Genomic DNA, 25,466 nt, shown 5'->3' with positions numbered 1-25,466 from the left:
TGGTGACCCTCAAAGACAGACACTTTCCCTGGCTCTTATTATCTTTATTTGGGGAAGGTGTGGATGAAATCATGGCAGGCCTAACCAAGAGCAGACAGGCAGCAAATCCCACTGCCTCTGACAATGACCTTCATCTCTATACGCCGTAACAGAGGAGAGGATTTGAGGCTTATGAGTTTTACTTAGTGCAATCCCCGAGAAAGGAGGTGCCTCGCTGTTCCTACAGACTCAGTCCTGGCTGCCTGGGAAGCACTTATAAAATTACAGGCACTTGAACTTCACCCCAGACCCATTCACCAATCTCTGAGAAGTCTTGTTTTCAAAGCTCTCTAGGTAATTCTACTGTGTGGTTGAAGTTAAGAAAATCTGTCTGAAACTAATTCAGCCCCAAAAGTCCACGTCGACTGGACGCGGCTTCTCTGGCTGCAACGTGGGCAGAGGCCTCCTCACGGCAAATTCGGGCTCCCTTCTCACTGTGGCCCAGACAACCAGGTTTCCCGCTGTCCCCACTGGGCACTCAACGAGTACTTCAAATCCTTGGTTTCACATCATCTTCCCAGGAGACACCTATGGGTTTCCCAGGGCCCAGGAGCTGGACCTGTGGTTGCTTCGAGCCGGAAGTCAGGCTTGGGAAGAAACGTGTGGTCACAGGACAGACGACCTCCTTGCAGGACCCAGAGACCACTGGGCACGCTCGCCAGGGAGAGGGCGCTTGGGCACTCCCACAGGAGGCCGTTACGGCCATTAAAAGGGCACGAGGAGCTTTTCTATTTCTTGTGAATCCCTTCCTTACAGACCGCTGCCTCACTGTTTCCAACAGGATGGGCAGAGGCTAGCTACGAAGTAGCTCCAGCAAAGGCCAGTCCGGCCGGTAAGTTCCGTTCAGTATCACCAGTAGCCATTACGTTCCATTTCTGAGAAATGGAGGAAAGAAAATACTGTTTTGTGATTCAGGAAGATTTTTTTTTTTTTTAATGATATAGATTAGAGATGAGACCTAAGGACCGTCCTTCCCCCTGCCCACAGCCCAAATCCCCACGGGCTGTTCTCACGAGGAATGGAGACACAGCTCCGTGGCAGTGGACACCAGGAAACACACTCACGGCGTCAGCGCAGAAGGCGCATTGATGCGAAGGGGCTGAATTACTGGTCAGAAAGGGCCGACCGCTGAGACGTCGGCCAGGCCCAGGCTGGTCTGTCATCGGCTTGAATACCCTCACACGCGAGTCAGCGAGCTTCTTCTGTAAGGAGCCAGACAGTGACTATCTTAGGACTGAGAGCCTCGGGCCTCTGTCACGACTGCTCGACCTTGCCACGGCAGAGCAGAAGCAGCCACGGACACCGGGCGGGCAGGGCTGCGGGGTCTGACTTTATTTACAAAGAGAGGCGGGCTGGAGGTGCTGGTCTGCCGACCCTTCCCGCCAGGACACGGCTTCCACAGACGGAGCCGAGAGACACCGAAGGGGCGACCAAGAAAGAAGAAAGAACGACAATAGTCAAAGACCGACATGGATTTAATGACCAATATTCCATATTGGTTGCTGAACACCAGAAGGCCGTCCAGGAACAACCATCATTAAATTAAAACAATCCGAAAATAAGGCAATTCTCACATACACAACAAGCACACACTCACGCACAACCTGTTACTTTTAGGATCGTTAAATTATTCACTATTTTAACAAACAGCTCTAAAACAACATTACAGTGAAGGGAAATAAATGTACACGAACGTCAGAAACGGTTCCGATTGTCTGTGAACACAGGTTCTTCCTCTGTACTTTTTCCCATACGTACAGCCTGCCGCTCCTGAAGAGGCACGTGGCTCACGAGGTTGACTCGTCATCTCCTCCCGACACGGAGCTCACGGTGACGCCAAGCCATTCAACCTGTTTAATCCGCCCCAGCTTCCACTCGGTACAGGGCAGCCTGCACGTGACCAGACTCCCAAGAAACACGCTCCACCGTCCTCATTGAGTTGGCAAAAGGAGTCTTCAGAGGAACATTTTAAAGGGTGAACCACAGTTAACAGGAGTTGCTTTAGGAATACTATTATTCTAAAACTAAATACAAAAAAAAACAAAAACAAAAAAAAACCCTCCTGAATGCATTTGACCTCACTTAATGCAGATATGTTCCCTGAAGAAGTATAAGAAAAATGGAATCACATTTGAGATGCACCATGAGAGCCAGGTGCTGATGGCTGGACCACTTCCTTCTGCTTCAGGGTTTACTCACAGACGGGATGCTGAGGGAGTGGCCGGCTCTCTCACCCACGATAACAGAAAGGAGGAGAGGTCGAAGACATCCAAAGAGTTTCACCTCACCAATTACTTTACATCACCTTGAGTCGCCTCTCCTGTTTTTGCTTCTCCTGTTCTCAAAAACCGCTGACATGTAACGTACGCAGGTCAGACTGTGCAACAGTATATCAGTGGCAGCAAATGGCCCCAGTGGAGAGTCAACCCATGAACGATCAAAAGCTCAACGAGATTTCATAGGCACAGACTTGAAAGAACTTAAAACAGTTGGAAGAGGTAGATGCGCATTAAAAAAAAAAAAAAAAACCACACACAAAGGAATAAGATTACTTACAAAATGGCTATATTATTTTCAGGTGAGTCTCATACGCTTTGTAATCAGACAATGAGATTCAGAATAAGTAATGGACACTTGCTTTGCTAGTGTTACTCTCTACTAAAAGAAAATTGAATTAGTGTCTTCCAAAACTATCTATATTTTGAAAATCTATTTGTATTTTGTGAATAACAAAAAAAAATGATTAAGAGGGCAAGATCAACAGGCATTATACAAGCCCAGAATTCTCAGGATTTTTTAAAAAGTGTTTTTATAATGACAAAAACATGCTTTCCTACAGTCCCCAAAGAGGTTCTTTGCTAGAATACAATTGATCAAGTATAAATGACTGGCATCCACAGAAATCTGCTGAACTGTAAAAACAATCGTGTAAATTTTTTTTGTCCTTCAGGCGTGTCCAACAGCTTGTGAAGATGTGTCCATGAAAAGTACAGGGAAACACTCACTAGTGAAGAAAACAATACTGCTTTCCACAACTCTAACTTCTAAAGGCTAACCTAGGGGAAGGGGTTTTCAGCACAGGTAACTGCAATCTATACAAGAGTCATCTAACCAGAGCCCCTCCTAGAAATGGGACATACCTAGGACACCCCAATTATGTGACAAAGACCAGCTTTGTCAACAAGGACATCTTTGGCCCTTCTAGACTAGCCTTGAGTTTTCATGACGCACACAAATTTTCAGTGTCCTTACTGTATTATATAAATCACAATGGGTACATCTTCCTAGGGGCTGAGCTGGAGAGCACAGAAGATCAGACCACAGCTATCAGCCTCTCGTCAGAAGGGCCTGCCGCACTGCTGTCCCCAGGCCTGGCCTCACACAGGGGTCATAACACTGATCTACCTCACAAAGATGTGAGAAAACAACTAACGATCATGAAAAAAAAAAGCATAAAGCACTCTGCAAATATAAAAGTGCTAGTTTGGCATTTATAGAACCAGAAAACATTCATCGCTTGTGCTATTTGGCAATTTTGCAGCTACCCCTCTCCCCGCTTGACCCCTCCCTGTGTACGAAAGAGAGATTTCTACTCAGACCAGAGCCCCGATCAGTATGACAGAGGTGGGGGTTCGATGATCTTCCCACATCGCTCCAGAGGAGGAGGGGTACACAGATCCAAAGCGGAGTCAGAGGAGACAAAGGAGCCTTGTGCCCCAAGATGTGAACGTCTGCCTCCCCGTGCTTCTCACATAAGGCCAGCAGAATTGTGAGCCAGCTGACTCCGGCAGTGGGTCGCTGGGGAGGACCGCTCACGGCCTGAAGGTCACGTGAAACAAGCACCCGGCGGACCCGGGAGAGCAAAAGTCACACACAGCCGGGATTGTTCCATTTCCCTGCACAGAAAAGTCACAAGTGAGACCTGAAAGACACACGGAGGCTGGCGCCCACGCCTGGCCCGGGAGGGCAGGGTCTGCTCATCCCCACGGACCACCTTGAATCGGCAGGAAGCTGGCATGTTGCAAAGGAAGCCCCGAGGAACCCGGGCTGAATGAATTTCTAAACCTCTGCAGTTTCCTCCTGGAAAGGAGGGTGCGTGGCTCTTCTGTTCAGTTTTCCCTGGATGCCTCGAAATAGCAGCTACCCGGTGGCTCAGAAAAGGGGAGGGAAGAACACACGACAGAGCTTCTCCCACAGGACTGACTAGGCTCCTCTATTTTTCGTGGGACAATCTGTAGCTGACGTGAGGGGGCAGGGCAAACGGTGGCTTTCGTACCTGTTGGCGCCAGGGCAGAATCATTCCCGCCCGCCTTTTATTATGCTCCGGAACCCTCATTCCAATCACCCCCTCTCCGGTGGCCACAGGCCGTCACAGCCCAGCCTCCTCCACCGCCCCGTCCTCTCCCCATCCCGGCACGCCCCTGCCGGCTCCCACAGTCTGTGCCCGAGCACATCTCCCAAACACTTCTCCGCTGGGGAGGAGGCAGGCAGAATACAGCACCCCCCAGGAAAACAACGCTTAGTCAACCCTCCCCTGCAGGGCCTCCCCTCCCAACACCAAAAGGCTCCCCAGTCGCTCTCGGCCCGTCCCTCCCGCCCCTTCCCACGTCTCTCCGTGGGGCCTGAGCGCGGGCCGCTGCCCCGCCGGCCGCCTGCGCCCCGGCCCGGCCTAGCACAGGTGCAGCTTCTGGTGCTGCGCGAGGTGCGTCTTGTAGCGGAAGCCCTTGCCGCAGCCCGCGCACTTGTGCGGCTTGTTTCCGGTGTGGATGCGGCGGTGGCGGATCAAGTGCGAGCTCTGGATGAAGCTCTTGCCGCACTCGACGCACGTGTAGGGCTTCTCGCCCGTGTGCGTGCGCTGGTGCTGCGTGAGCGTGGAGAAGTCGCTGAAGCGCTTCTCGCACTGGCCGCAGCGGAAGGGCTTCTCGCCCGTGTGCACGCGCAGGTGGTTGACCAGGTGCGAGTTGCGGCCGAAGCCCTTGCCGCACTCGCGGCACACGTAGGGCCGCTCGCCCGAGTGCGTGCGCTTGTGCGTGAAGAGGTGCGAGCTGACGCTGAAGGCCTCGCCGCACTCGGAGCACATGTAGGGCTTCTCGCCCGTGTGCACGCGCTGGTGCTTGACCAGGTCCGAGCGCCAGCTGAAGCGCTTGCCGCAGTCGCCGCAGCCGTGCGGCTTCTCGCCCGTGTGGATGCGCTGGTGGTTGGCCAGGTGCGAGCGGCGCACGAAGCCCTTGCCGCACTCGCCGCACGCGAAGGGCCGCAGCGCCGCCGCGCCCGCGCCGCTGGCGGCCGCGTGCGCGCGCCGGTGGCTCAGCAGGTGCGAGCTGAGGCTGAAGGCCTCGCCGCACTCGGGGCACGGGTAGGGCTTCTCGCCCGTGTGCAGCCGCCGGTGCTTGAGCAGGTCGGCGCGCCAGCTGAAGCTCTTGCCGCAGTCGGCGCACAGGTTGGGCCGCTCGCCCGTGTGCAGGCGCAGGTGGTTGGTCAGGTAGGTGTTGCGGCTGAAGCCCTTGCCGCACTCGCCGCAGCGGAAGGGCTTCTCGCGCGCGGGCCGGGCCAGCGCGGGCGCCGCCGCCCCGAGGTCACCCGCCGCGCCCGCACCCACGCCGCGCGCGTCCGCCAGGCCGAAGGGCGCCAGGCCCGCCGCCGCGGCCGCCTCCGCCAGGCGGTGCATGCGCTGGTGCTGCAGGAAGGCGGCGCCCGGGCTGAAGCTCTCCCCGCAGTCGGGGCAGATGGTGGGCGCGTCCATGAGGCTGGCCATCAGGCTGTCCAGCTCCCCGAGGTCCATGGCCATGGGGTGGTGGAGCCGGCGGAAGCGGCGGTGCGCGGGCTTGTCGCCCCGGGGCCGACTCCCCAGGGACAGGTGCCGCCTCCAGGGAAGCACGGGCAGCGGCGGCTCCTCCTCCTCCTCCTCCTCCTGGAGCCGGTTCTCCCCGGCGCTCCCCTCCTCCTCGTCCCCGGCACTCCGGGATCTGCTGTCGGACTCACACAGGCCCGGGAACGTCGCCACCCCGCCTACGGCAGACTGGTCATCCTCTTCTTCCTCACTCAGCAGCCCCTCTGCAACAGATAAGGTGGCAACGGCGGTGACTATATCTGGCGCTCGAAAGGTCAACCCAGAGGAAGCCACTCTCAACAAGGGTCACGAGTAATTAATTAATCCGCAACTCCCGGTACCCTCGACCACACTCCAGGGGCGCCATCCTCCCCACCTGGAGCCCTCTGGGGAAGGCCCAAAGGAGAGCGTGCTGGGAAGGGGTGGGGGGAGAGCTCCTTCACCAGCCCCCTCGCCCCCTGGGCTCTCCGGCTCCCCGGGTCTTGGCAGCAAACCCTGGGCCCAGGCCCCACCCACTGCCCCTCTGTGAGCCCATCCGAGGGCCTGACAGCTCTGTCAAGTCTGGGCCAGGTGGGACTCTGTGGGATCGCGGAAGAGATTCGCTTCCTCTAAGACCTCCCCATGCCTTTCAAGGCCCTAACGGCAAAAGACTAAAACCACTGCAGCCAACCACAAGACCCTAACCAGGCCTGGACTGAATTTTTTTTTTAATGTGATTGGTCAGTCTGGAACAGCCTGAAGGTTTTACTGGGTAAGTGGGGTGGGGAGATGTAAGGGGAGAAGGGGAAGTGAGCACAGGGCCTGGAGCTGGTGAGCCCACTTAGAGGCTGATCCCGACCACACACTGACCACACTCGGGTCTGTCTCTGGCCGCCTGTGCCCAAGCAGAGGGCCCTCCAGGAAGTTACTGGATGTGACAGAGCATGTGCTGTGCGCACAGCAGCAGGGTGCCTGGAATGAGTCACAGGGGAAGGAATGTAACCTCACGGTCCTGGCCATAAGGTATTTCAGCTCAGTTTTTGTCCCTAGGGCATGCACAGAGCAGGATACAGCAGCAAAAGCCTGAAGACAGAACGGGAGATGGCTGGCGGCCCAGAGTGTATTCTTTCCAGGTCAGGAGTAGCAAGGGGATAGAGGGGCCTCGGGCACTCTGGGTGTTAGCCACATGCCCCATGGACCCGGACAGGTCAGTGCCTCCTCTCGCCCTCCCCGAGTTTACTTATCTGCAGACCAGATGACGACAGTAACTGTGAATATCTGAATGCCTTGTTTTACATGGCACTGAGCTTGCTCAGCCTTGCTATGCAGCAAGGCACCTAACTCTCCCAGGGACCCCAAGAGGCAGCTTCTACAATTGCCCAAGTTCTCTCTTGTGTTGTTACAAGTGTTGACCTAGAGCAGTCAGTGTTTCTGTAGACTGCGAAGTACTGTGCCAGTGAGTCCCTGTTTACAGCACAGCCACCTCGGGCCCGACCGAAGAAAAGGACATTCCTCGGGCTTAAGACGGTGCAGGACCTGCCCTTGGTCTGTAGAGCACTCCCTGGCAAGAACGCAGCCCCCGCTCTTGTGGGACTCTGGGGCAGCCGGACCTGAACGTGAGTAGGGCAACTTCCACGGACACGGCAGCTTTGTCCTCACCTGTGCAGAAGTCAGACACCAGTTCCCGCTCCTCCGAGGCCCCTCTTGGAGTGCCTTCCTGCGGGTTGGAGCCCATGTCCTCCTCCGGGTGGCCGCCTCTCTCGCCCACGTCCTGCGCATCGGAGCTGTCTTCGCGGTCTCCTCCCCTGTCTTCAGAGTTCTCGAAGTCAGAGCCCATCCCTCTGTCTTCTGAGTCTGGGGCTTCACACACACCCTGTTTGTCGTCTTGTTCCATCCGGGAGAGACAGACGAGGGAGGTGACTAGGAACCCCTGCTCCAGACAAAACAATACAGATAAAGGTCATCTCAGTCTGGCCTCATCACGTCACCTAGTCCGGCTTTGATTTCATGAAAACCAGCGGCATGGTCCGATAAAATGGACAGCGTTCCAAGCCCCAGATGCAAATCTCCGCTCTGCCTCCCCTTTTAAGATAAACAGAACCGGGTGCCCAGGAGGCTGGTCTGGGTGGCAGAGGCACAGTGACAACGCATCTGAGGCCACAGGCCACCTCTCACTGGACCACAATTTGGACTTCCATCTGTGAGGTGAATGAGTCTGTTAACATGGCTTTCCAGGGGTGACCAAGAACACTGCCATTTCACAACTGAGGAAACGATGCTCCACAACAAGACTCCGGGGGCCTAGGCCTAACTCGTAAGCAGTGAAGGGGGTTCAACCAATTGTGCTGCCTCAAAGCTCCATGCATTCCTCACTCTCAGTGAAGCTCGTCCCCTTCTAAACCTGTACAATTCGTCTTTGTCAATTATACCACAATACGCTGGGGGAGGGGGCCTTTCCCTCCTCACGCCTGTAGCAATCTCGCGGGGGGTTTAGCTAACGGCGAGTGAGCACCTGAGGAGCTAGAGGAGGAGGACAGGCAAGACACAGGGAGACGAGGAGCATCAGTACTTCTTCCCTAAGACCAGGTCACCAGCGGCACCAACCTGGCCTCAGTGTGCTGCTTTCCTGTGGGTGGCAGAGAGGCACGAGCCGTCTACATCAGAAGCCATCCCTGCAGCCTCATGTCACAGTGTGCCTAACTGCTGAGCCCTTAACAGAGCATGTCGCTGGCATAATCGGTGACCATGCCACAGAACAGGCTGGCATGGGAACTGGAAGGAGAAAATGACCTCAGAGGCCTAAGCCTTCTGTCGATGTCAAGTTTACATTTCAAATTTAAAGGGCCCCCTGCCAAGACTGAGCGATCGAGCCAAAAATAATTTACTTCTGCCATCCATCACTCCTCACAGCTCGGCTCAAGGCAGCAAGGCCGCTTAGGGGTCAAGGATCTCCGCCTAAGGCTTTGAAGTGTCCGGCTTGCTCGCTCTGCCTCGCAGCCTGCGAACAAGACGGCTGAGCAAGAAGCTCGTTCCTGGCCTGGGAGCTTCTCCTGCCTCCGTTGAGAGGGCTTTGCCGAGGCAGCGCTGGCTCTGCAGAGACTTCCGAGTGGAACGCAGCAGTGACGGGCAGCGGCCAGCCCCGGGGAACGTCAGCTGACCTCTCCTTGCTTCGGTGTCCTCATCAGTGCAAGGTGGACGCTGCGACTTAAGCTTTCTCACGGGGAGGGTGTCGGGAGGAAACAGGACAGATGTGCACACGTGACTTCCTAGTGCGCCACACACGTCATTTCTGCACATCCCGATGCCATGCCAGCACACCCCAGTGGCACACCGGCACCGCCAGACCTCTGTCAGACTCATCGCCTTGAAAGGCACATCACAGCCTTTCTCGGAGATACTCTACTCCCTAGATTCCAGTGCAAGATCAAGCCCTCTTCTTAAACATCACAGGAAAATGGGCTGTGCCTGCAACTGGCCGGTCAGCGGTGTCTGGGAAGGCAGCAGAGTCCCTTTGGGATGCATGCTGTTTAAAACGCCAGGATCGGGCTGTAGGAGAAAATCCCACGAAAGCCGTAAACCTTTAAAGAGGTCCATCCCACAAGGGACTGTGAAGCCCGACTCACTTCTACCCATCACTCTCTTGCGTCCTGCAGCTCAGGCCCTGTAGCCAGGTACATCCCTTGGTGGGGTGGAGAGCTAAGAGTAGGGTCTTCGAACATGTGACCTGTTGGTTTGCCAGTGGCTAAAAGGAACAGATGGGTGTGGGGAAACTGAAGGGGGACCTAATCAATGGTTTCTGCCAACCGAAGACCAACGAGAACAATATTACATCAGTAATCAAGTGTGTGACCAGAAACTGATAAAACCAAAATGGCAGGTATGGGGCCCGGAAGTGACTGTAGCCCTCCAGCCTGAAGGACAGGGTTTAGGGCCCACCCCCTGGGAAGCAGGGAAGCTTGGGGTGTCACCTCTAAGACTGCCAAAGAAGGACAAGGCACCTCCTTAGAAAGCACCTCAGGCACAGCAAGAACGGAACGAGAGAGCTTTCTGATTTGTGATTTCTGGGATCCAAGAGAATTCATACCGGAGATAATATGTGAAGAAAAATGGATTTTCTAGATTCAAGGGAGGAGTAGGGGGAAAAGGCAAACTTAGGTCTGGCATATAAAAGTTCAGTGATGCCCCACTCAGAATGGAGGAGGGCCTGCGCTTCCAAAGGGGCAATGTCCGCATCCCCATTCATGCCAGGGGAGGGACAGGGATGCTCTGAAAAGAGGAGGAAGCTCCAGTCAGCTAGAGAGACACCGTTCATTGTACCACGTCTACTCAGATGGATTCGACAACGCATCAGATTCGTGCAAAACTGGATCTCTGCACACCCCACAATATGGACTCGGTTCCGTTCACGTCACGGGGTTGTAGGCAGCATCGAGTAATGTAAAAGGCTCCTCGGAGGCCAGGAAAGGCAGTCGCGATGCATTAGATGAAAACTGGCTTCAAAATAACCAAATCGTGTTTATTATACGTGCAAACTAGTATATGTATTTATACAAGTGCACACAGGTTCAGAGAGGAAAACCAGATTATTTCTTAAAGTATGACACATCTCTCAGTCACTTCTAGGGGCTTTGCATCATTTAATCTTCACAACGGCCCAGGGAAGCAGGATACTCCAACTTCAGAGACAAGGAGACAAGGCATAGAAGTTAGAGGCTAACGCGAGGTCCTACAAATCTTAAGTGGCAGAGCAGAGATTCGAATCCCCCTGGCCCAGCCCCAGGTGCCCACGTTCTTAACCAGAAGCTGGTGTGTTGTTAGGGATAAGCTTTTCTTTTTGTGAATATCTGTATAGTCTCCAATAAAGATGTATTTTTTTAATCAGCAAAAAAAAAACACAAAAGCCAACTTTGTGTTTAATGTGATACTAAAGGATAACTGATTCAGAAAGGAAGTCAAGGACGGGTTGTGACTGCCTCAATCCAGAAAACTTAATCTTCAGAAACGTTATCTAGATAACTGTGGTGTAACTGAAGTGTCAGTCGACAGATAGCTAAGCACATTTTGTTCTAACTCCTTTCTCATTCATTCTCAAAATAAAAAAAAAAAAAGCGACATGTTTTCTTGAGCGAGGCCAGGGTGGGATAATGAATGGGAGGCAGGCCGCTCTGACAGCCTTGTGGCTCGTCGGACCTAGGTTCAAATCCTCTGCTCTCCATCAGCCACTTCACCTTGTGCAAGTCACTTAGCCTTGCTGAACCTCAGATTCTGTACCCACAAAAACAAGCATGCTGCCACCTACCATATAAGATTAAGGTCTGTAAAAGCAGCCGGCACACAGCAGAGACACAATGGTAGTTACAGTATTCTAACGCTTAAGCCTATTTCTTGATTTAAAAAATTATATACATGTACACCCCCCCCACACACACACACACAAAATTGAGGGTCACAGCTGTATTTACCAGGAATGGCCTTTGGCCAGTACAAGCAGAGCTTCCTCTGGCCTGGCTGCCAAAATCTCTATTAATGAATAGCCCACCTTGTGGAGACACGAACCAGAGGGAAAAGGATCAGCTCTGTGTTGGTTCGGGAGGCTGATAACCTGTGCTGTACACAGGAAGTGTCAGCCTAAGGCTGGATGAGGCACCTGGTTCAGTAAACCCTGACTCGGACCACCCACGAAGGAGTTCTTCTCCCCCCAGTCAGAGGGAACCCAAGTCTAAGGGGGAAAAACGAACAAACAGAAGGATCAGTGGGCGCAGTCGGGCCGACGGGGTGAATTCTGCATCTAGCTCTCGTCACGGCCTTAGCACCGTGGGAGAGGGCCCTGGTTCCGGGCCAGCACAGCCACTGTGCTGTGTGGCGCTGAGTGTGTGCCCGGCCACCCTGGGGCTTCCGTTCAGCGGGGAGCTCGAGGTTTAATGTGCACGCGCCCTTTTCTAGCTTGTCATAGGACATGCGGGACAGTTAACCCAGGGAGGCAGCGCTGTCAGCTTTATGAGACATTCTCAGTGGCAGCTCGCATGGCAAGCTGTTAGCGCAGCCCCCGGACACCCGGCAGCAGCACCCCAGTTTTTAGAACTGGCAGTATTTTCACGTCTGCCTCCTACCCCTCACGCCCCCCCCAACCCCCAGAAAGTGTGTTACCCTATCGCGTCACTAGGCAAATAAATGCCCAAGTGCCTTCCAGGCAAATTCGACCCCACCTGAAAGACTCATCGGGTCAGTCTGAAGACACTGTTGTGGAGTAGAGGCAAATGTGATAGGCTCTATGTTGGAAGGAGGGGGGGAGAGGGGAAAAAGGGGGGGCGGGGGGGGGGGTAGCAGAAGCAAAGCCAGTAGCAGAGCCACAACTGGAATGTAACCTGAGCATTGGCACGTTCTCCCCGTGGCCCGCCCGGGGCCCACCTGTAAGACCTTTCCAATGGCAAGAGCCACAGCACTGTGGCCTCCAACCTCACTCTCTGTGAAGGGGCTGGGGCGGCCGACCACGCCTCTCCCCGCCTTCCTGAAAGACAAGCCCCCGGCCGGCTTTCTCGGGGGGCGATCCGCACAGCGCCGCACGCTGTCACGCCGCCCTCTGGCCAGGATGGCTGGGCAGCGAGGTGCTGTGAGCTGGTCTCGCCCTGGACAGACCACGGCAGCTGACGTGGCACGTGAGCAGATCGTTCGCATTCGCCTCCGATCATCCCGTGCGGGGTCCCCTCTCCCCCCACCATCCGCCCCCCGTTCCCCACGCGCAGGTTACGGAGGCTCCGCAAGCCGAGCTGCACGGCGCCCAGGGACGGTCAGGACTCAAACCCGCATCCCTGGGCTCCGCGCCATCGCACCGCCCATTCCGCCGGATCCTACTCCGGTCGTAAGCGGCAGGCCAGGGCATGTCACCCACCTGGGGCGGGGGCGGCCCCCCTGGCCGGCCCGGCCTGCAGAATGGCCCGCCAAGCGGAGGCAGCGGGCAGAATGCAGCCCTCCCCCACCCAGCCCCCGCCCCCCGCCGCGGGGCAGGGGAGTCACGTGCCACGGCCACAGCCAGGTGGCCGCCAGCCAGGCGGCAGGGCTGTCAAGTCCGGGGAAGGAAGCGGCCAGGCGGCTCGCCAGGAGGGCTCCCTCTCCGCGTCCTCGGGCTGCAACTCCTTTCCCGATCGCCTGTCCTCCTCCGGGCCCCTCCCTTACCTCCCTGCCCCCACCCCCAGGCCGAGGCTGCCCCCTCACCCCCCACGCCCCAGGCTGGGCCGCCTGCCCAGGTAGGAAGAAGGCTGCAAAACGACTGAAGTCTGCTGTTTCAAAGGCTGAACTCATGACCACGACTGGGGGGCGACCCAGGGGTTCCAGGGGTTAATCATTCGTCAGTCTTCAGTACCGACGGGGTAAACAGTCACCTCGCCTCCAAGTGTCCTGTCTCCTCACCCGTGAGCCTGAATGCGGTCAGAAAACACCCAGAGCAGAGAAGTCCACCTCCTGCGTCTCAGGGGCGTCTCCCACCGCGGGGACAGCTGACTCCCCCAGTCCCACGCCCAGCCTGTCCAACCCAAAACGCCAGCCTCCCAAGGGGCAGACTGCTGCATGAGATGAATGTCAATCTCAGACAGGGTCAGCCAGATCACTGCGGCTAATTACTGACCACTCCACACGGGAGACGCTAAAATAACATGGTTTCCTCCTTGTGCTTACTGCTTTTTTCACCTGGAGAGGGAAGCCTGAGTTGAAAAAGGGGAAACCAAGGCGAGCGAGACATCAACTTACAATCCAGACTGGCCAGAGCGAGTCTGAGACCCCTTGCTATCTCTATGGTCAAGAATAGCACGATGACCTCGGGGCAGACATTTCCTGTCTGTGAGTTGGGCTGGAGCCCCTCGGTTTGGCCAGAGGGCCTCAGCCGATCCCGGCTGCCAAGCCTTCGCCACCACCCCACTGCGGCACAAAGTGAGGATTTCTGCGACGCAGAGATTCTGAGCGCCCTCCAAGGTAGACCACCTGCCCTCAGACGAGAAGGCACGGAAGCCAAAGGTTTCCACGCAGGCACTTACTCGTCCCCATTGAACCGATGAGAAGGTTCCTTCCACCCGGTGCACGGAGGACACCCTGTTCCTGATTTTTCCTCTGCTGGGCTTGGCAACGTAGCAGCGTCACTACCTGCACACAACCCCGGCTTCTCGTCCCACCTCGCACCCGGGCAGGCCTCGGAAGAATTCTCTTCAGCGACCTCCTCAGCAGCTGGCTCAAATGTTCAACTCCTGTATTTCAAGGAATCATAAACTTAGGTATCCTTGATCTCAAACTCTTTCCACAGACAGGAAGCTGAGGCTCAGAGAGGGAAAATGACCTGATCAGAGACGGAAAGGCAGTTTCCTGGAAGAATTATGACCCGAATCTCATTTTTCTGATGGTCTCTCCAATGATCTTTCCGTCTCTCTAATGTAAAACCACTTCAAAAACAGACAGCCAAATAATGGGACATACAATTTACCTGTCTTTTTTTTTTTGGCGGGGGGGGGGATGTAATATTTGTCAGGATTCTCCAGAGAAACAAAACCAACAGGATGTATATAGAAGAGAGTCATAAAGAACTGGGTCATGTGACTATGGACAAAATCTGGAGGGTGGGCCAGCAGGCTGGAGACCCAGGAGAGCTGATACTACAGCTCCAGTCCGAAGGTCATCTGCTGGAGAATTAATTCCTCCTCACTCACGGGAATCAGTCTTTTTGCTCTATTCAGGCCTTCAACTGATTGGCTGAGGCCCACCCGCATCATGGAGGGCAATCACCAATTTAAATGTCAATCTTATCTAAAAACTCTGTCACCAAAACACCCAGAATGTTTGCCCAAAACGTCTGTGTACCCACCGGCCCAGCCAAGCCGATGCATAAGATTAACCATCACACACACTAGAGCTAAAAAATACAGTCTGTGACAATCCCATTGTGAGTCAAAATTTACCCATAACAACATCTTATTGTGCATAAAAACATTACTATATACAGGTCAACTGGAGTGGCAGGTGTATGCCCTGTGGAGGGCAAGCAGGGAAGAATAGAGATTAATCCTAAAGGTCTGCACAGACACGTGTGTGTGCAGGCACACACCTCCAGACAGAGGGGGATGCAATTCAATAACCTAGCACGGAAGGACAAAAGAGGAAACAGAGTCAGAATGCACGGGGCGGTGGGGGGCGTGTATGTGAGATGTGGGAGTGGTTAACAAGTGGCTCTGTTCTGGGAGAGCTGATGCTAGCATCTCACACCAGATGGGGCCAGGTGACCTCAGGAAGCCAATTTTCCAACCCAGACGATTCTGTGATCATATTTCCACTGGAACGAACAGTCCTCCAGAGAAAGTTCATCACTGCAAATAGGGAGAGAGGCGTGTGGGGACCAACGGTTTGAGGCACACATCCGGTTGCCCCCTGTTTCCCACGGCAGATTCGACAGGAGAAACTGCTCTTCCAACGCTCTGCCCAAAATAACTGGGTGGCGTCGTGGGCGAGGAATGGCTGGCCTGTCCCTGCCCAGTCCGTGTCAGCAGTGGGTAGGTGACAGTTCTGCATGTAGTCTGCCAAGCTGTCTGCCAGCAAAGAGAAAGCAGGAATAAAAATGGGGAGGCATCGCCTGACGTTTCGATCTTTCTGCCCGATTACATTTTGAACTCCAGAGCTAGACTGTTTTCAGCATAAAGTGAAACACACATGGACACCTCAAAACGTCTTTTCAAAAATTACAGACTGGTGCTACTCTTATTTCCTTAAAAATAACATTATTGGCAAAATCCAGGTCATAGTTAAGTGTAAGAGACACACGATCCAGTTTCTTTAACGCAGACAAAAATGGCAAGGAAAAAAAATAAGAGAGGGAAACCCGTAAGTCGAAAAACTTGACATGTGTCAACTAACCTCAGTGTATAGGCCTTACTAAATCTCAATTCAAATAAACGACCAAAGGGAGTTATAAGACAACTGGGGAATTGTGAATACTGATTAGATATTTGCTATCAAGGAACTGTTCATGCTTTAACGAGTTCAATGGCATTGGGGTTTAGCTCGCAACGAGGGCCTATGTCTTTCAGATACACAATAAAATATTCACAGGTGAAACGGTATGTCTGGAATTTGCCTCACTTGAAATGGCGCCTCGAATTCCAGCACACAGGGGAAGTGGGCAGGGAGGCAGATGCAGTAAGACGGCCATACACTGACCACTGCTGAAGCCGGTAAGGAATGGCACCTGTGTGTCGTTATACCAGTCTATCCACTTTTACAGCTGCTAGAAAACTTACTAACAAAAACTGTAAAATGGAAAACAAATGGATATTTTCCTGAAATTTAAGGCGGATGATATTCATTTAAATTCTGAGCAGATCGGAATGTCAGTGACGACTTCCACCAAAGGATTGGCCTGTTTTGACTCAGTCTGTCAAATCAGGAATGGTTACAACGCTTAATACCGAATAGAGCCCATGGGACTTGGGAGAGGCGGTGGGATAAAGAGACTAAAGAAACTGAAGACTGATGCTTTTGAGTCCCTTTTTAAAATTTTTACGAGGTGGAGGAATAACCGTCATACCCAAAATAGAATCAGAATCCTGTCTCCACTTTCCTCTTCTATTTCCGAAGAATTCAAAGAAGGATGCTAACACAGGCAGTGCTATTTATTTCCACCGTTAGTTCAGCAACTCTGCACTCAGGACCAAGGGGACATAAACCTGGCTTGGGGTCCTGGTCGTGACAACGTCTGTGAGAGGAATGCTTTATCCTCAGGAAAGTCAAACCGATGAGATGACGTGTGTGTCCAACACACGGGTCATCATCCCCGGAAGATCTAGGGAGATGAAAAGTATCGGGGTGTGCGTAGAGAGAAAAAAAAAAAAAAAAAAAAAAGGAGATCATTCGCAAGTGATCCATGAAAATGTGAACTCTGTGAGGTGAACCCTGGAAGGAACAGAAATAATACTTGACGAGCCCAAACCAAAAACTCATGGAGCAGAATGAGGGACCTTGCAAAATGCGACCTGCCCAATCCGGTCTGCTGATCTCGGCAAGCTCCTTATCTTACAGATGAGTCAGCAACAGAGATTCAGAAAGGTTAAGTGAATTACCCATGAGGGCACCAGTTAAGGGCAGACATAAGCCTAAATCGGTGGCGTCTCAACTTTTGACCCAATCCCCTTTCCGCTCAACCCAACAGAGCTGACTGTGCTTGGCTAACACATTGGGACTGGTGGTTCCCGCCTCCCCCATCATCAGGTCACCCGCTGTTCACTTCCTCATCATTCGTGTTATGCGGCAGGTGCACTAAGAGGGAGTTCAGTTGCTTTCCAAGCCTCTAGCACACTGTGTCTTGGGGATGGAGTTAATTTATACAAGTCTGACCCCGGATGTATGGCTCCCATCCACTGCTTCCTTGAGCAGTGAGTCCAAAGCACATAAATCAAACAATAACCTATGCAGGACACAAAATGCTTTGTTAGTTAACCCTTCTCTTCTCCAAGGAAAAAGAATTAAAATCTGGCCAAAGTCACCAACTCGTTCCCAAGAAATCTTTAAAGTGTTTGCAACGTCATCCTGCCTGCAAATAACAATGTGGAAATACCCAGATGAAGAAAGGGATTCTGGGCGTGACGCAAAACTCTGCAAAAACAGGGGCCCGGGCTTCGCACCTCAAGGCGAGTGTCGAGGTGCACCCCCCGAGCTCGTCCGACCTGACCCACCACTGCAAAGGCCTTTCTCAGGATTGCCCTCTTTCCTAGCCCATCTTCTTGCTCCTGATCTGATCGCTGTGGGTGCTGCGTGTGGGAGGTGACAAAAAAGTGGGCCAGGGGCAGGGGCAGGCCAAGCGCAAGCCAAATTTTGCCGGAGAGACTACTCTATCCGTAGATGAGAGAATCTCGCACTTTTTTGTTGAAAAACTTTTAAAGGATCCCTCATTTTACAGATAAGGAAAGGACCGTTATTTGAATTCACGAAGGAATTCAATGCAGTCCTTGTTTGCATCGAATAGTCCTGAGCGAGTCCCCCCTCCACTCTAAGCTTCTAACACTCGGTTCGGCTGTCCAGGAACAGAGGTGGCACAGAGCTGGTGGGTGTTCACACTGGGAAATGCCACTAGACCCTCCCAGTCTGACAGGACCACTGCTCTGTGCTACCCCTGGAGGAAACACGGGGCTAGAAGTAACAGAGGTTAAACAATGGATGAAAAAAGACCAACTTTCAACCTTTTCAAAGTAATGAAACTGAGAGGTTGTTCGTGCGGCAGGGGAGGAAGAAGGTGGGACAGGGAGCACGGTAAAAAAAAAAAAAGGAGAAATTTATATTTAACATTAAATACAATGTTATTCAGACAGAAGCCTGGCAGTTTTCAAGGGTTTTGTGTTTTGTTTTGTTTCCCCTTATGATGACAGGAAAAGTATGCATTTCTTAAATTCTCTTCTCATCTGATATAATCATCAGCCTAGAAACTCCTTTTCCTAAGAGCCCAGAATTAAGCTATAAGACAAATGTAACTGCGCCCAAGCCAGTTCACACTGTGGCCAGAGCCTGGTTAAATTCAACTGACATTTAACTTATTAAAAAAAAAAAAAAAAAAAAAGTAGGAGCGTCTATCTTCCAAGTTTATGCCACACTTTCTTTGGTCTATCATTTCTGGAGTAACTGGTTTTATGCTAAAATAGATCTGGCACACGTACACTTCCCAAAAAGAAAAAAAAGAGAGGAAAAGTTCATATATATATATATATATATATATATATCAAGAGAATGAGAAGATAAGCCACAAACTGGGAGAAAATACTTGCCAAAGATCTATCTGATAAAGGACTATTATCCAAAATATAGAAAGAACTCCTAAAACTTAATAAGAAAATGAACAACCTAACTTTAAAAATGGGCAAAAGAGCTAAACAGATACCCCATTACACACGGATGAGAAATAAATATATGAAAAGATGCTCCGCATGGCAGGTCATCAGGGAACTGCGAATTAAACCAACAAGGAGATTTCAGTACACATCTATCGAAAGGGCAAAAAATCCAGAACGCTGACCACACCTAAAGCTGGTGAGGACATGAGGCGACGGCAAATCTCATTCCCTGCTGGTGGGAATGCAACACGGTACAGCCTCTTGGGAAGAGCGCTGGGCAGTTTCTTGCAGAACTAAGCATACTCATACCATACAATCCAGCGAGTTCACTCACTGGCCTTGACACAAACGAGTCGAAAAGTTCCGTCCACCACACACACACCTGCACGTGGATGGGTACAGCAGCTTTATTCATAATTGCCAAAACTTGGAAGCAACCAAGATGTCCTCCAGTAGATGAATGGATAAGCTTTGGTACATCCAGACAACGGAATAGTATTCAGAGCTAATAAAAAAGATGAGCTATCAAGCCGTGAAAAGACATGAAAGAACTTTAAATGTACGTTACGAAGTGAACGAGGCCAGTCTGAAAAGGCTACATGCTGTATGATTCCAACTATATCACATTCTAGAAAAGGCAAAATTATGGAGATGGGAAAAAAAAAAAAAAATCGGCGATCGCCGGGATTCCAGGCGAGAACGTGGTGAACAGGCAGAGGATTTTCAAGGCAGTGAAATTACCGTGTGCAATGCTACCACGGTGGATCCATGTCATTACACACTTGTCAAAACTCACAGGATGTACGACGCCCACAGCGAATGCTGAAGGGAACCATGCACTTGGGTGATAACGAGGTGTCAATATCGGTCACTCCATTTTAGCAAACACACCCCCCTCTGGCTGGCAGTTTTCACGCGGGGTAGGTTGTGCTTGTGTAGGGCTGGGGCCATATGGGAATTCTCTGCACTTTCTGCTCAAAATCGCTGTGAACTAAAACTGGTCTATTTAAACAACACGTATGTATTTATGTGCACATACACATAAATACATACATATAATTGTTTCCCCAGTTTACATAACATTTAAGCGTACGCCCATTTGCCACACCTCGTTGTAAAACATTGGCAGTGCCATTAGGAAGGAATCGAAATGGAATATTTAAACCCAGAACACATTTATCGATGCCACGAATATTTACGGAACACGTACCATGTGCTACCCAGTATTCTGGGTTCTGCCTCGCAGAGATTACATTCTAATAAAATAATCTTAAAAATTCCACTGCTTTCAAAACCAACCACCTATGCTACCAGAAATCACTGTTAATATCTGCCTGAGGGATTATTTCCAAAAAAAAAAAATTTAGGGAAAAAAGTGACTCTGGAACTCACAAAGGTTCTAGGTGTGCATGTGAGGGGAGGGCAGCACTGGGACATGTGTTCTTTCTAAAGGGCCTGAGTGTCACCAAGCATCAGCGACGGGCTAACCACGGGAATGTGTACGGCACTGTGACACTCAGACCAAAGCACGCGATTCCTAATAAAACCCGGAAGGAATGCGTCCTGTTTTCTAACTTACGATTAGACCCTGAGAAAGGTCTCAGAAGGTAACACATATATAAATGTCTCTCTGAATAAAAGCGGGCCCCTCGTCCCTTAACCGCACACAACTTCGGCTGAGCCGAGCCGCGAGCCCAGACGTCACGCACCCTCTGCGGGAAGCGGAGCCTGAAGGATGGCCCGTGGCCCTGCCTGGCTGGGACACAGCTGCCAGGCTGAGGATGCGCGTGACTCGCTGACCACATGCAGGGGTCCCAAGAGCTGTCCTAGTCTCCTTTAAAATGACTAATGTGCTGACGACAGCCCATGGCAACGCCGAGTGCACACCCGGGCCTCCAAAGTGCCTCCCGGAAAAAAAAGGCTTAGTCAGCCTCAGGAGACGGGTTCAATCTGGTGGCAGGTACAAGCCCTTCTACCCCGAGAGGAGAGGCCGCTGATCTTTTAACCATCCCCATTAAGACACGAAGCAATAAAGCCCCAAAAGCTCGCCGCTCTCTCAGAAGAACAGACTGAATCATCTTCCTTGCTCGCCCACCTGTCCTTCCTTTCCTTCCCCTTCTTTCCTTTTTCCTACCTGCAGAGGCAATTCCTCAGATGCGCAACGAAAAAGATCTTTCCAGAAGACACAGCAGAAGGTGGGCGTGACAGTAAGGGGGAAGACACTGAGGAACCACATCGAGGAAACACCGTGACACTTCACGCTGATGTGAGCCAAGCTCGTGACACTCAGCAAGAGCAGATCGGCCCCGGCACACTTCCAGAAGGTGACAGTCACGTGAAAAGGATCAAAATGAACTGAGAAAACGTTCTTTCTGATTCCTCTCCTACAAACTGTCGACATGCGAATAACGTTTCATGCCTACGTTTCCGCATCCCTGGTCAGTACCAACTCACCGTCAGCTCACAGAGCCTGGAAGCCCCACCATATGCCAGGCTTTATCTGGTGATTTACGGACATACAGCTCCTGCCACGCACAGGGAATGTACACATATTCCAGCACTCCGAGCGGGCTTATTCAAGTTTACTTGCATTAAGACTTTGAGCCCCAGGTATTTCAGACAATGCCAAAGATTAGCTGAGTGTGGCATGGAAGGCCAAGAAAAGGCTACTGGAAGGAATTAGACTTAGTCTGGAGGGAGGAATAGAGTCCGACGGTCTGGGAGAGCATGGAAAAGGATTTCTGGTCTTCCCCAGCTGATGGCCAATGGGAGTTTAAGAGCATAAATATAACGGGGTTATGAAAAGTCAGTGCCTCAGAATGAGATCCACTGGAATGAATTTAGAAGCCCAACAATGTTTCTGATAGGAAATCTGGAAAGTGGAGGACCCTGGAGAAAGTAGGAAGAGATCTGACGAGGAAAGCAAAGGTACGCCCATTCTGAACAGGTGTGGAAGTCAAGAGACCCAAACTCCAGTCTATCTTCAGTTCAGAATCTGGGACTCCAAGTAAGTGTCTTCATTTCTCTGAGCCTCAGTTTCCTCATTTTTTGAATGGAGAGAATAACATGGAAATCACCAGATCAAGGCAATGCAGGTAAATTATCTAATTTAACTGTCGACCTATAGATGTGCAATGTTCAATCAACAGTGACTGTTGATTGTCATCATGTAAAAAGGAAGGATGAAAAACTGTCCAGATAAATGAGAGACTACAAAGTTGCAATGCCTTTGGGGAAAGTTTGAGAGTCGGATCTGTCTTGCACTTCTATAGGCTACATTTTAATCCTGGTAGATTGCGTGGGCCTCAAAAATCAAAAGCAGCAAGTGGCAAATAACAGCATGGCCTTTGTACTGCTTTCTAGAAAGCACCTTCACAATTGAGAGGTGTCACCTCCTTCGACCCGAGAGCATGATGAAAATCATCGGTTATCTCCTTGGAATCAATCCATTCTATACCCTGCCTACAGAATTGGAAATTTTAGGCTGGCCAAGAATCTATTCAAGACACGTTTAGTGAATGGCTTCTGTACCAGACATCTTGGTAGATCCTTTCAGGACCTCTTCATCCGGAAGTGAGAGAGAAAGCTCCGGTCTATCATACACTAGACGCATTAGGTTTGCAGTTGCAATGAATCCTCACAGGTCTAGAAGAAAGGCTTCCCAGCAAAGAAAGATCAATTAAGATGTGCATATTCTTTCGTTTCTTTCACTCATTCCTTCATTTACTCATGTCTTTCAAGTAAATATCTTTTGTGCACCTGCTGGGTATAAAGCATGGGGTAGAGGAAGTTATTGCCCCCATGGGTTTACAGTCTACGGGAGAGAAAGATAAACATCTAACTATTACCAGGCAGACCAAAGACGCGTGTCATCCTCAGGATACAAGTACCGTGAGGATGAGATTAATATCGAAGGGGAGGGCAGGGAAGATGTCTACAAGGGTGCCCCGCCAGCTGGGCTAGGACCCGGAGAAAACAATCATGGCCAGTGTTTGGACGCCCAACAAGCGTGCAGTTCAGCCCGACAGAGACACACACGGGGGAGAGCATCGTCGCATCTGGGAACGGGGAGGCGTTGCTGCAAGAATGGGCAGGTGGTGTGGGGTGGCCAGGGGCCAAGGGAGGACGGAGGCAGGTGGGCGCTGGCTCACGCGGGGCCGTCGGTCCGCTCTGTCGATGACATTCACGCAGTGTGTGAACTAAGAAGGCTGCCAGGGGGAGAAAGTAGAAGTAGCATCTTAGGTGCAAAGACCATGTCATCGCCATCGGTTCAGGCTCCAGAACTCTTAATGACACTGCAGCTTCTTTTTTTTTTTTTTTTTTCCCACTCAATATGAGCAGGCGGGATCTTTCTTGCCTTAATTTATCATCTTCAACCGATTTTTTACCCTTTCTCCTTCCCTTAAACTGGGCACTAGAAATTAGGCAATTATTTAGATTCTGAGGCAACCTAAAGAGCTTTTGGGGGGGCAGGGGAGAGGAAATGTGAAGCAACACCATCGAGCCTCAGTCATGCGACCTTCAGTGAGGTCACACTCACCCCCCAATTCAGCTGCATCGCTGGGTTCGCCTCAGTCTGATTATTTCCACCCAGCTCCTCTCAAAGGGCAGCCTGACTTGCCATTTTTAGGACCTTGGTCCACTCCGATGCCATCCTCTATCAAATATCCCCCAGCAACAACCTCTACCTCCAACACACACACACACACACACACACACACACACACACACACACACACACAATGCCAGCATGTTCCAACTGGAAATCATCTCCTGAATTTACAGTGTTTCCCTTTTACTTTACAGTCCTCGGCCCTCAGCATGGACAACGGGGTTTTCCCTGCTCCATTCTTCTCTCACTTCAGAGGCTTCATCTCTCCCTGGAGGAGCTCGTGCAAAACGCTGTTTCCCCCCACGTGACATCCATACAGGATGCGGGGCTCTGCGTCCTACCGCCCTTCTCCCCACGGCTCTTGGGGACCGTCGCCTCCCACCTAGGCAGCATTTTTAAAGGCTCGTTTGGCTCTTAAAGTGTATTCCACGTTAAATAAATACCCATATGCTGCCTCGTTTAAGAGACAGAGGTAAACACTTGGGTCCAGCAGGAAAGAGCCCAGGGGATGACGGGAGGGAGGGGAACCGGTGGCCCCTCAGGCCAGTGACTTCAGTCCGGCGGTCACAACCGGGCGGTGCTCACAGCTGTCCGTCCACTCATCCATCACAGCTCCGCAAAGACTATTAACCTGCGCGCCATGTCCAACCGCCTTTACCGCACCCCTGGTCCCGCGGGGGAAGGACAAAGCCGCAGGGGACGCAGAGTTCTCACGCCGCCCCGCAGCTAAGGAACAAATAGGTCCCCTACCCGGGCAAGGACACATCGTCATCGAGTGCAGCCTGGGGCTCGAGCGAGGGGTGGGTGATTCACTACGGCGGGTGGGGCGGGGGGTCGGTTAGGGAAAAGGACAACCGTGGCAAGTCCCAGGGGAAGTGGTCATCGGATTCTGAGGCCTGGCCCCAAGGTCCACTCAGCGCCCCTGTGGCGGCTGCCCCTCACTCCGCCTCTCACTGCACCCCCCGCCCCAATACGCACTTCACCCCACACCTCCAGGCTCGGTCCTGAGGTTCGACGTTCTGGGTGAAGGCGTCAGCTTCGCCCCGCCGCTGCCCGCCGGCAGACGGGGACATCTGGGGCTGAGAAGCCTGCCCGGGCATGACGGCCACCGCCCCCCCCTACGCCCCGGGGCGGCGAGCTGCTGTCCATCTCGCCACCCATCCATCCTCCCTGATGGCAGACGCTGGTCCGCGAATGGAGCAGAGGAGAAAAAGGAGAACACATTTCACAAGGACCAACGATGACGCGCTGCCGCCCCTGGGCGCCCCCCGCTGAGCCCCGAGTGGGGCTGGGGGCGCGGGCGGACGAGACGAGGGCAGCGCAGCCGCCCCGGTCCGCGGCGGCACACAAAGCCCTCCACCGCCTCCCCGCCTTTCAGGCTCCTCCCTGGGCTTGGCCGCTCCCAGGGTCTCGGATGCCCCCTTCGGTGGTCGGCGGGACGGTCCGACCCCCGCTCGCAGCGCCGCCCCCTCCCTCGCCTCTCAGCCTCCTCCTCCTCCCCGCGCCTCGCCACCGACCCCGGCGGGGGCTCAGCCCGGCTTGCGCGCGCCCCTGCGCCCCGCGGGAGCGGACAGCGGGTCCAGCCTGCGAGGCGGCACTGCGCGCAGCGGCTCCGCCAGCGCTCGGGGCGCACGCCCTTCCCCGCAGCGGCGCGCGGGGGTCCGGGGAGCCCCGTCCCCGCGGCAGGCGGCCCCTACCTGCGCGGCGCGGCGCGGCCGGCGCCGGGGCTCCGAGCGCCCGGCGCGACTCCCGCACCCCGTGCTGCGGCGGCGGCGGCCGCGGGCGGGCTGGCACCCTGGCTGGCCGCCCGGCGCACTCCTCGCTGGGGCTTCCTGTAGGGCTGGACAAAGGACATTTCCTGGGAGGAGCGGGGCGATGTTCCCAGCATGCCTCGATTTGTAGTTCCCGGCGACTTCCTGCCGCCACGGCCGCTGCGGCCGGACCGGGACCCCGCGGCCGGTGCAGAAGCGCCCCCTGCGCCCCCTGCGCCCCCGCGCGCTGCGGGGCACGGAGCGGGCGCCGGCCGCCGAGCTGCCGCGGTGCGGGCGGACTCTGCGGGGGGTGGCGCGGGGAGGCCTTACTGTGAGAGAGGAGGACATTTGGGATGGGTTCGCTTTGGGTCGACTTGGTTTCTCGGTAGACTTTTTTCTTTTTC

At 53.1% G+C, this 25,466-nt stretch overlaps 1 protein-coding gene across 3 annotated transcripts; it reads right to left on the bottom strand.

The window, feature by feature from the left end:
• Positions 1-1,496: 1,496 nt before the first annotated feature.
• On the bottom strand, positions 1,497-25,214 carry ZNF697 (zinc finger protein 697). Of its 3 annotated transcripts, none has more exons than XM_036235024.1 (3): positions 25,018-25,214; positions 7,508-7,782; positions 1,497-6,093 (listed from the first exon to the last, which is right to left on the bottom strand). In XM_036235024.1, exons 1-3 carry the CDS (start codon positions 25,197-25,199, stop codon positions 4,709-4,711), a joined length of 1,842 nt encoding a protein of 613 aa, XP_036090917.1. In that variant the 5' UTR covers positions 25,200-25,214; the 3' UTR covers positions 1,497-4,708. The 3 variants fall into 3 exon arrangements, with proteins under 3 accessions (XP_036090917.1, XP_036090918.1, XP_036090919.1); XM_036235025.1 differs by having other exon boundaries at positions 7,508-7,778; positions 25,009-25,072; XM_036235026.1 differs by lacking the exon at positions 25,018-25,214 and adding an exon at positions 13,876-14,325 and having other exon boundaries at positions 7,508-7,778.
• Positions 25,215-25,466: the final 252 nt, after the last annotated feature.

This window comes from Rousettus aegyptiacus, unplaced genomic scaffold (genome assembly GCF_014176215.1).
Source record: "Rousettus aegyptiacus isolate mRouAeg1 unplaced genomic scaffold, mRouAeg1.p scaffold_m13_p_17, whole genome shotgun sequence".
NCBI lineage: Eukaryota > Metazoa > Chordata > Mammalia > Chiroptera > Pteropodidae > Rousettus > Rousettus aegyptiacus.
This window is presented reverse-complemented; position numbering and strand designations above follow the sequence as displayed.

Bases quoted from the DNA above. Each gene is read 5' to 3' on its own strand.
- ZNF697 (XM_036235024.1), bottom strand. From the start codon at position 25,199: ATGCTGGGAACATCGCCCCGCTCCTCCCAGGAAATGTCCTTTGTCCAG. The intron at 7,783-25,017 runs GCCGCGCAGGTA...GTTTTGTCTGGA, and splicing joins CCCGGCGCCGGCCGCGCCGC to GCAGGGGTTCCTAGTCACCT. The intron at 6,094-7,507 runs GTGAGGACAAAG...TATCTGTTGCAG, and splicing joins GGTGTCTGACTTCTGCACAG to AGGGGCTGCTGAGTGAGGAA.